This window comes from Ctenopharyngodon idella, chromosome 21, assembly GCF_019924925.1.
Source record: "Ctenopharyngodon idella isolate HZGC_01 chromosome 21, HZGC01, whole genome shotgun sequence".
In the NCBI taxonomy this organism is placed as follows: domain Eukaryota; kingdom Metazoa; phylum Chordata; class Actinopteri; order Cypriniformes; family Xenocyprididae; genus Ctenopharyngodon; species Ctenopharyngodon idella.
In genome coordinates this window covers 29,738,777-29,750,647 of record NC_067240.1, presented here as the reverse complement: position 1 = coordinate 29,750,647, position 11,871 = coordinate 29,738,777, and the positions used below count along the sequence as shown (strand labels likewise).

The 11,871-nt window shown below is 38.0% G+C and overlaps 1 protein-coding gene across 2 annotated transcripts; it reads left to right on the top strand.

Moving 5' to 3' along the window:
* Positions 1–14: 14 nt before the first annotated feature.
* Positions 15–11,837, top strand: slc22a4 (solute carrier family 22 member 4). 2 transcript variants are annotated; one of them, XM_051876715.1, is made up of 10 exons: positions 15–278; positions 4,846–4,949; positions 5,088–5,242; positions 5,324–5,495; positions 7,662–7,788; positions 7,871–7,971; positions 8,104–8,318; positions 9,221–9,403; positions 9,516–9,651; positions 9,816–11,837. In XM_051876715.1, exons 1-10 carry the CDS (start codon positions 87–89, stop codon positions 9,892–9,894), a joined length of 1,464 nt encoding a protein of 487 aa, XP_051732675.1. In that variant the 5' UTR covers positions 15–86; the 3' UTR covers positions 9,895–11,837. The 2 variants fall into 2 exon arrangements, with proteins under 2 accessions (XP_051732675.1, XP_051732674.1); XM_051876714.1 differs by lacking the exon at positions 15–278 and adding an exon at positions 2,883–3,385.
* Positions 11,838–11,871: the final 34 nt, after the last annotated feature.

Sequence of the window (11,871 nt, the reverse complement as noted above, 5' to 3'; positions counted from 1 at the left end):
ATTCGCAGGTCTTGGTAACATTAAAAGCTGTTTTTGGACTAACAAGGAAGTTTTCAGTTCTGAAACTTACAGGATATTCTTATAGTATGATGACCTCTATATCAAAAGCTCAAGATTTCTCAGTTCATGACCCCTTTAATGTGTACAGGCTGAAGGTAAACTACCTGAACTATTGGAGATTGCCAAAGGTGTGCCCCAAGGATCTGTGTTGGGCCCCTTTTAATGACTATTTACATAATCTCGATTATGACATTCAGGATGCTAATCTTCACTTAAAAGTAAGTAAAAGAGTATTTTTTATTTTATTTATTTGTTTAGTTAACAGGGACATTAATAAAACATTTCTGTAAATGCACCAGAATTAGCCGAAGGCTATTTTTCATCTGTAGTCCCTGGACAGAATGTTACAAGTCACCCTAGAAAGAAATATGTGGTTAAAATACATACTAGTAAAACAAATACATAACACACTACATAAAAACCATCTCTCAATATAAAAACTCAATAAAATAAAAAATACAAAACAATAGCTGGACCAGCAGCTGTAAATTCTAATGTTGACAGAGCTGATTATTAATAAACCATTTCTTCACCTGAACTATAAATAATTGATATGTATCTAGTTCTCTTATAGTTGCTGGAATAGCGTTCCACTGTCGTGCAGCTTTAACAGAGAAAGCAGACTGACTAAGATTACTCCGTCTGAGTGTATAATACAATCTCCTCTTAACACACCTCTTGTGGAGCGATAAGCAGTTGTTCTGATAGTAACTAACTGACTAAGAGGGGGAGAAGTTAAACCATAAATAATCTTATACATCAGGCATACATTTGCATAGTTAATCATATTTTCCCAACTCAGCAAATTATATGTTTTTAATATTGAACAATGATGAAAATATACAGATTTCTTATCAAGAACTTTAAGTGTACGTTTATATAAAGCCTCTAATGGTTTTAGAGTCACTGAACTCGTCTGAGACCAGGTTGTTAAACAATAAATCATGTGAGAAATAACCATAGAGTGCATAAACACATCTTAGCTGCCTCTAGTGACATATAATCTTTACTATCATTACTGATACTGCTTGACTTAGAAAAAAACATGCATACTGTTTTAGACACATTTAGTTGTAAACAATTTTCCTTTAACCATGCTGATACGTTAACCATAGAATTTGTAAGTTCATTAGAACCTTGTGTCAAACTATTACCATGTAGATAAATGACAGTATCATCTGCATACATTTGTATATTAGTGCCAGGACATACAGAGTGAAGATCATTTATATATAAAGCAAAAATCAAAGGACCCAGAATAGATCCCTGAGGAACACCAGTAGATGTACGTAGATCAGTTGATTGATGGTTTTGTACTCGAACACACTGAGACGATCTGACAGGTATGATTCAATCCAATTGAGTGTATGCGAGGAAAAATTAAACTAGATAACTTTGATATGAGAATTATATGATTACCTGTATCAAAGGCTTTCTTCAGATCAAGAAACACGGCTCCTACTACACCACCTTTATCTAAAAGAGTTTTAATATTATCTATAAAATAACAATTTGCTGTCTCAGTTGAGTACTTTTTTCTAAAGCCAATCTGCATTGGATGCAAGGTAAATGAAAAATGACAAGTAATCTGCTCTGCAACCAATTTCTCCATAACCTTAGAAACAGTGGGTAGGATACTGATTGGTCTATAATATATATATATATATATATATATATATATATATGTATTATGTATAAATAGATTGGCATCATTGTTGATGACACATTCCCCCAGTTTCACAGACAAGGCTTAAGCTAGTCCTAGACTAAAATGCATGTTTGAGCTGTTTTAACTGAAAGCAACTTGTACTGACATGTCTTAAAATACGTCAGTGTCATTGTTTTGTCTCAAGATCCGCACCAGTGATGTTTTTCTAGGGTACGTTTATAAAAGCTACTTAAGTGCCCTAATTGAACTATGTTCTAATCCTGGCTTAATCTAAACTCTGTCTGTGAAACCGGGCCATAATCTTTTAGCTCTCACATTACTCAACTAAAGAAAAAGTTAAAAATAAAGCTTGGGTTTTATTTCAGAAACAAGTTTTGTTTTTCATTTAACGTAAGAAAGAAACTAGTTTCTGCTACCTTTCTGTACACGATCAAGGTGGTGTAGTGTATCAGTTTGCTCCATCTTTCTTCTCTGGATGCTGTTTATCATGGCACTCTAAGATTCATATCAGATTTTAAACCTTCAACACATTATTGTACATTGTATAACAGAGTAGCTTGGCCTTCTTTATCCACTAGAAGAAAAATGCACTGGTATTTAATCATTTACAATACCATTTTCATATCTCTGTTGTCTCATTCAACAGAAAAGTGTTGGGATATATTCCGTCCATTCCGGAATTTTCTCCAATTGTAATTGATATTACAAAACTTGGTGTCTATGGAACATTTTAAATCTATTATTCAGCAACTGGAAGATGACTCAATGATGTGTAATTGTTTTAAGTGTTTTTAGTTTTTGATTTTATTTTGTAAACCTGTGATTGAAACTGATTGAACTGCTGCCCATCACTGATTTTTAATCTCAGAGAGGCTATATTGTAGGTAAAATAAAACATAAAAAATGATCAGACTACGGTTGAATTCGTACGTCATGACTCATGTTTAAACCTGAATCTCTAGTCTAGACACACAGGAACGCTTGGATTTTTCTCTCTGAAATTCTGCTCATGAAATCACAAAGGTCTCTCAGTTGCTCATTTCTTGAATCCCTGATGATTCAAAGATCAGTAACTGATGTAATGTTTGATAAGTGATCTCTTGGTCAGCACCTGGACTTTAAACAGCCTTGAAGGTTGTCAAAGTGTCTCATAAACATTATATTCCAGATTTGTGTGTTTGGGAGAGGTTACAGGCATATGCAAAACTGAATGATAAAACAAAGAGGACACAACAAACAGTGCAGAAACTTGAAGGTTAAAATATGAGGGACTATGATGATATCACATCTTTTCTGGGAACATGGGGTCCGTTCCAGCTGACTGTTTTCTTTGCATTGGCTATAAGTATTCTTCCAAATGGTTTTGTGGGCCTCTACATCGTTTTTGTGGGTGATACGCCATCTCACGAGTGTCTGATCCCTGAGGAGTACAACATCAGTGCCATGTGGAGAGAAGCTGCAATCCCAACGGTGATGGAAGATGGCGTTTTAAAACGCAGTTCCTGCTCCAGATACAAAATGGAAACTCTGAGAAATTTTTCCATGCTTAATTACATCCCAAATGTGGATGTCAATGTCAGCGAGATAGAGATGGAGTCCTGTGTGAATGGCTGGAACTACAGTAAAGTGATTTATGAGTCTACGATAGTGACAGAGGTGAGTCGGCAGGTTGTTTGTATGCTGATATACGATTTCTGTATGGCTTAATGTCCAACTGGCCATACTGTTATTGAGATAAAGCTATGGAGAGGTTTATGGATGATCCTTTGAAGATTCAATTCAATTCAATTCAATTCACATTTATTTGTATAGCGCTTTTCACAATACATATCGTTTCAAAGCAGCTTTACAGAGAATGCATGTCAACATTACAATTTGGAGACTGCAGTTAGCTAATAATGTAATAATTTAGGCGATTAATATACAATCACTGTTAGCAATTTAATTGAAGGTAGAAGCAAAGAGCTCCTGGAAAAATGAATTACATATTAACAATAATTAGGATATATAGAAATTTGCGAATGTGCGTGTTGATCCAGATGTTGCATCTTCTGAAGTCCTCGCAGGAGTTGGCGCCGTCTCTTCCAAAGTTTTAGTCATCTGAGGTCTTCTTAAGAGGCTGGATCCAAACTGAAACTGATGTACTCTCTAGTCACCTCGGGACGGGCGGAAAAGCAAATGGAGAATAATTAGCATCGCTGCTGTTCATAACATTAAGCAAAGATAGTCATGTGCAATTGATCTGATATGAGATGGATTATGTGAATGCTTGGCTAAAGAGATGTGTCTTTAATCTAGATTTAAACTGGGTGAGCGAGTCTGAGCCCCGAACATTATCAGGAAGGCTATTCCAGAGTTTAGGAGCCAAATGTGAAAACGCTCTCCCTCCTTTAGAGGACTTAGCTATCCTAGGTACAACCAGAAGTCCAGAGTTTTGTGATCTTAAAGAGCGTGAAGGATTGTAGGGCGATAGAAGATCGGTTAAGTACGCAGGAGCTAAACCATTTAGAGCCTTATAGGTCATTAGCAGTACTTTATAATCGATACGGAACTTAATAGGTAACCAGTGAAGAGATGATAAAACTGGTGTTATATGATCATATTTTGTTGACCTGGTAAGAACTCTAGCAGCTGCATTTTGTACCAATTGTAGCTTGTTTATTGAGGAAGCAGGACAACCAGCTAGTAATGCATTACAGTAATCTAGTCTAGACGTCATGAAAGCATGAACTAACTTTTCTGCATCAGATCAGTTCGAGTAACTGCCACCTTTACCTTTGTCTGGGGTAAACAGTAAGCGTTTCTGTTTCTGTTTAACATGAGTCTATCCAGCATCCCTGAGATCTTCCATAAGACAAACAGATGGAAGAATAAATAGGTCTATAAATCCTTCTATTTTGCGTAAACATGCCGAACGTTTGGCTTGAAGAGAATTGCAGTATCCAGCCTAGAAATGACAAGTCTGGATGAGACATTGTACATCATGTTTTATAGTAATATTTTAGGTCATATATGTTCAGTAGACAAAACTGTTCGAGACACAGACCAGTGTGAAGACACCTGTGAGCTTAAGCAAAGTATGGACACATTAACTTTGTTAAGTTTGTGTTTTTCAGTGGGACCTGACTTGTGAGAATGAGTACAAAGGCCCTCTGACCTCATCTATATACTTCTTCGGTGTGTTGGTGGGGACCTTTCTTTCAGGACAGATGTCTGACAGGTTAGCGTTAGCTCTCGAATCATCACATATAAAACGACAAACTAATAGTTAACAGAGCAGACGGATAAGCTAAATCTCTATATGTGCAATTCAAATATGACTCTAAATGATTGAATATGATGTATTTGATGTGTGCAGGTATGGCAGAAGACCTATACTGTTTGCCATGATGGCCATGCAGACAGTAACCATCCTTATCCAGATGTTTTCTCCAAGCTGGGAAATCTTCACTGCCATCTACTTCTTTGTGGGATTTAGTGGTTTTTCTAATTATGTTGTAGCATATGTCCTAGGTACAACAATTACTTCCAATCATTTCAAAAGTCATCCGTGTCTCCTCTCGTTTGATTAAACGCTTTCCTCTCGATCAACAGGCTGTGAAATTCTAAGTCCAGCGAGTCGGGTGGTGTTCGGTTCTCTGGGTATCTTCATGGGATCTGGAATTGGTCAGATGTTCTTTCCTTTAGCAGCTTATTTCATCCGCAGCTGGCGATGGCTGGTGCTCACAAACGCCCTCACTGGACTCCTCTATGTGCCACTGTGGTGGTGAGTTTTTATTATAAAAGAAAAAAGATAAAAGTAGACCCTTGGGGTAAGAAAGGACACCCCAGATTTGGCGCAGAAGGCCCCATGGCTGTCATATACAGTAAGTCATAATTTTACCTTTCAGATGAATCTCTTTTACTGGGATTCTGCTTTTTATCCAGTTTATCCAGGGGTGGCTTCTTACCCCTCCTTTAATATTTGACATTTTGTGCTATAACAACTAAATTAGCAAATGTTTCTATTTATTTTCTATAATAACACATTGGCTGATCATCATCATACTGCCACAATGCTAAACTTAGTATATCTAAGTATGTTACAGTTGACATTGTTCTACTACAAACCTGATTCCAAAAAAGTTGGGACACTGTACAAATTGTGAATAAAAAAGGAATGCAATAATTTACAAATCTCATAAACTTATATTTTATTCACAATAGAATATAGATAACATATCAAATGTTGAAAGTGAGACATTTTGAAATGTCATGCCAAATATTGGCTCATTTTGGATTTCATGAGAGCTACACATTCCAAAAAAGTTGGGACAGGTAGCAATAAGAGGCCGGAAAAGTTAAATGTACATATAAGGAACAGCTGGAGGACCAATTTGCAACTTATTAGGTCAACTGACAACATGATTGGGTATAAAAAGAGCCTCTCAGAGTGGCAGTGTCTCTCAGAAGTCAAGATGGGCAGAGGATCACCAATTCCCCCAATGCTGCGGCGAAAAATAGTGGAGCAATATCAGAAAGAAGTTTCTCAGAGAAAAATTGCAAAGAGTTTGAAGTTATCATCATCTACAGTGCATAATATCATCCAAAGATTCAGAGAATCTGGAACAATCTCTGTGCATAAGGGTCAAGGCCGGAAAACCATACTGGATGCCCGTGATCTTCGGGCCCTTAGACGGCACTGCATCACATACAGGAATGCTACTGTAATGGAAATCACAACATGGGCTCAGGAATACTTCCAGAAAACATTGTCGGTGAACACAATCCACCGTGACATTCGCCGTTGCCGGCTAAAACTCTATAGGTCAAAAAAGAAGCCATATCTAAACATGATCCAGAAGCGCAGGTGTTTTCTCTGGGCCAAGGCTCATTTAAAATGGACTGTGGCAAAGTGGAAATCTGTTCTGTGGTCAGACGAATCAAAATTTGAAGTTCTTTTTGGAAAACTGGGACACCATGTCATCCGGTCTAAAGAGGACAAGGACAACCCAAGTTGTTATCAGCGCTCAGTTCAGAAGCCTGCATCTCTGATGGTATGGGGTTGCATGAGTGCGTGTGGCAGGGGCAGCTTACACATCTGGAAAGGCACCATCAATGCTGAAAGGTATATCCAAGTTCTAGAGCAACATATGCTCCCATCCAGACGTCGTCTCTTTCAGGGAAGACCTTGCGTTTTCCAACATGACAATGCCAGACCACATACTGCATCAATTACAACATCATGGCTGCGTAGAAGAAGGATCCAGGTACTGAAATGGCCAGCCTGCAGTCCAGATCTTTCACCCATAGAAAACATTTGGCGCATCATAAAGAGGAAGATGCGACAAAGAAGACCTAAGACAGTTGAGCAACTAGAAGTCTGTATTAGACAAGAATGGGACAACATTCCTATTCCTAAACTTGAGCAACTTGTCTCCTCAGTCCCCAGACGTTTGCAGACTGTTATAAAAAGAAGAGGGGATGCCACACAGTGGTAAACATGGGCCTTGTCCCAACTTTTTTGAGATGTGTTGATGCCATGAAATTTAAAATCAACTTATTTTTCCCTTAAAATGATACATTTTCTCAGTTTAAACATTTGATATGTCATCTATGTTGTATTCTGAATAAAATGTTGAAATTTGAAACTTCCACATCATTGCATTCCTTTTTTATTCACAATTTGTACAGTGTCTCAACTTTTTTGGAATCGGGTTTGTATTTTTAATAATGGCTTAAAGTATAGTGGCTTGAAATGCTGACCAAACTGACAAATTCTTATCGCTTGAATTAATATTTGAAGCTTTGGTGTCACTTTGGTGGTACCTAAACCCAGGGTTAGCACAAACTAACCTAAAACCTACCTGGTTAGCCAGTTAAATCAGCTTTGTGGTACAGGCCCCCTGAAACCAAACCAGTAAGAAAACTGTTTGTGTTTTTCATGCACCAGGTTTATTCCTGAGTCTCCCAGATGGCTGCTCTCTCAGGGAAGAATAGAGGAGGCTGAGGCCATACTGAGACTCGCAGCTAAAAAGAACAAAGTCACCGCACCTGAGGTCATCTTCACTTCATCTGAGGTATAGATCTAATATAGATGGATATGAAATTTAGGCTCTAAATAAACTCCAGTTTCATTAATGCTTTTTAATGTTTCCTTAGATTGAGGAAGCAGCAAAGATGAGGAAGAAAAAACATAATATTCTGGATATTCTAAGGAACTGTAATGCTGTTTTAACCATCATGATCTGTTCACTTCTGTGGTACGCTGTAATTTTCCACAAATATCTACTTGGTCAGAATTATTAACTATAATACTTTCAGGTTTGAATTACCATCATCATGTTTGTGTGAGACACCAGCAACTGATTTACAAGTGTTGTTTTCTCCTTCAGGATGGTCATCACCATGTCTTACTATGCTCTCATTCTCAACACCACAAACCTTCATGGAAACCCGTACCTGAATTATTTCCTGTCTGCGGTGGTGGAGGTCCCAGCTTTCATCATCGCCATGTTGTTGCTCAGATACTGCAGCAGGAGATTCTGTCAGTCGTCCACTCTTCTTATGGGTGGAGCGATGATCTTCATCGTACAGCTCATTCCCAAAGGTTAGACATGCACTGACCGTGTCCTGCGTCACACAGTGTGGAAGGTACATGTAATTACAAATCATCATGTATCATTTGTTAAGTCTGAACAGGATGTGACGTTTAGAAGTAAGACATGTTGTGGTGTAGAAGCTCATAGTTTATCCTCTGGACAGCAATAGACAAACAAAAAAATGATGATGAAGGTGCCATTGGCTGCTAAAATTGACCTATATCTCCTGAGCACAGAATCTAAACTTTGTGAAACTTACGAAATACACAGTGTGGCCAAAAGGCCAAAGTGTGCCAAAAAAACATCCCTCAAACCATTACACCACCAGCAGCCTGAACCGCTGATACAGGGCAGGATGATCCATGCTTTCATGCTGTTTACACCAAATTCTGACCCTTCCATCTGAATGTGGCAACAGAAATCGAGACTCATCAGTTTTTCCAATCTTCTATTGTCCAGTTTTGGTGAGTCCGTGTGAATTGTAGCCTCAGTTTGCCGTTCTCAGCTGACAGGAGTGGCACCGGTATGATCTTCTGCTGCTGAGGCTCATCTGCTTCAAGGTTTGACGTGTTCAGAGATGCTTTTCTGCAGACCTCGGTTGAAACGGGTGCTTATTTGAGTTACTGTTCAGCTGAACCGGTCTGGCCATTCTCCTCTGACCTCTGACCTCATCAAGGCATTTTCACCCACTGGATATTTTTTCTTTTTGTAACTCCTAGAGATGATTGTTCGTGAAAATCCCAGTAGATCAGCAGTTTCTGAAATACTCAGACCAGCCCGTCTAGCACCAACACCCATGTCACGTTCAACGTCACTTAAATCACCTTTCTTCTCCATTCTGATGCTCAGTTTGAACTGCAGCAGATCGTTTTAAACATGTCTACATGCATATATAAATGTGTCATTTCAGAACTAATGGAGTTGGCGACCTTACTGGAGATGCTGGGAAAACTGGGCGTTACGGCAGCGTTCTGTGTAGTTTATGCCGTGACTTCAGAACTGTTTCCGACCGTGGTGAGAAACATGGCCATGGGAACCTGCTCCATGACAGCTCGCATAGGGAGCATAGTGTCTCCCTTCATCATATACCTGGGTACAGTCACAGTTTCTGTTATTTTATATATAAGATTTGCTATATTATCATATACTGTGTATATATGAACAATCTGAGCATTGCATAAGTTATTCCTTTTTCCCCTGTAAAGGTAACTACTATAGATACATTCCTTATATTGTCATTGGAAGCCTGGCAGTGTTTTCTGGCTTAATTACTTTACTGTTACCAGAAACTAGAGGAAAAGTTCTCCCTGAGACCCTCGCTCAGATGCAGCGAATAAAAGGGTGAGTGCATTATTCTCCCATAATCACTGCAGTCTTAAAAATGATGAAATATGAAATATTCTAAACTCAGTTCTGAGTTTGGGTTTTTAGATGGAATACATGTGCCTTTTATCATAAATAACTTTAGTTAAAATATAACATTTCATTGCTTGTATCTCACTTAGGCTGAAGAGCTCTGAGAAACAGGCTGCAGTGATGAGGACAGCAGATAAAAGTAAAGTCATCAAAGAAGTGAAACTATAACAACTGGAGAGTAAAGACAAAACGTTGTCCCGTTAATCAAATGACTTGCCCTAACCCTAAATCATTAATCATAAAATACTGTATCCTGTTGGCTTCACATCATGACATATATTTGGCTTGGCTCTCTGCCTTTCATTGGCAGAGTATGCGAGACAACTGAAGTTAGAAATCCACCCTCATGTGACTTCATGATGCTGTAGGGGTTTGATAAACTCTTGATCTGTTCTTTTAATATCTGCCATAATGGCATCTTGTCTCTGCAAGCTCTTGGCACAGATCGCCAGCTATTATCTGGACTGCCACGCCAGACTTTAACAACCAGCAAGATCAGCGTACAGACGGCCATAGATGAGCCAGTCATCCACTACTGTCTGAACCAAACGGATGGAGCAGAATGCAAAATATTCTGAATGATATCAATCCACAGTCTGGTTCGTTTGGCCAGAGGATAACTGGTCCCCTGGTTTTTTCTTCATTTCTGTCACCTGATGGAGTTTGGGTTTCTTGCCACTGTCGTCTCTGGCTTCATCATTCTGGGACACTAAATATTCAACAATATTATAGATTTAACTGCACTGACGCTATTGGATGAGAACAAAACTTGAACTGAATTGATCAGCTTTTTACAGCTAACAGGGAACGTTCTCAGAACTTTGGCTAACGTTCTGGCAAGGTTCTCTCAAAGTTATGAACAAATGTTCTTCCAGTAACATTAATAGAACGTTTTTTTTTTTTTTTTTCAAAGTTATCTGGTCTTTAATAATGTTCTCAAAACATTAGAACAAAAGCATTTTTTATACAACGTTTTAGTTGGACTTTTGTCTAATGTTTTTTTTTTTTTTTTTAAATGTTACTACTTGTTTCACAAAGTTCAGAGAACATTCAAAATTAATGTTTCCATAATATTTGCAAAATGATAAAATGATGTTTTGAACATTCAGAAATAATGTTTTCATAACTTAATGGGAACGATTATTGTTAGCTGGGTTTATTAGCTGAATTGAAATCATTCCATTATTAATGAACTTTGAAACGAGTTTTTAAGCCACTCAGAATTCATCGTATTCAGAACTGCCCATAAGCGAAGATGACACTTTTCACATTATGTGCCACGACATGCGCCAACAAAGCAACTGTCATTGAGATGATGGAAACACTAACCGCTTCCTTCAGGAAATACTGACCTCCTTTAATCAGAACGACTAGGTTCTTTGGAAACTCGGACAGGAGATGATAAAGGTAGTCATGTTAACAGTGCGGTCTAATCATTAAAGGAGCCAGTGCTGGTCAAGCTATTCAAAAAAGGCAAGCTACAAATTAACTCTTGAAAATGTCTTGATCTGCTAGGAGTGCTGTAGATAATCAAATCAAATTAAAACATGCTTCATGCCCTATATATATGTATATATATATACGTCTATAAAGTTGACTTGAATTTGACATTTTTGACATCATTCACACCACTGATGTATTTATAGTATACTAGGGTGTTTCTATAGGCAGTTGGGTGTTCTGAGTGGTTGCTAGGTACTTTATTTCTCTGTTAGCTGTTCTTTCTTATTTCTGTTCTTTAGACAGAGACGATAAAACAACCACTCATTTTAGCAGATAAATTTATTAGGATACATTGACAAATGTGTGTCCACTCTGAACTGAGCACTTTCATCCTCATGTGTTTCCCCAAGATTCACTATATAAATGAAAAACTTAAGTACAGTATTGCTTCACTTTTATTTAACACAATATTACGGTAACAGCTTCACATAAAAATAATATATTCGTAACTGTAAGGGTGTAATGCATGACATTTGAACAGTAGGCTATGAAAACCAACACAAAAAACAGTGTTATTATGGTGAATTGCTTGTGACACTGTAATATGTTCCCTATATTTCCTGTTCCAGTAATGCCATTAAACATTTGTCTGAAGCATTTGCATTTCATTTTGAATCCGGGCGGACTCTGTGTCGACTCATT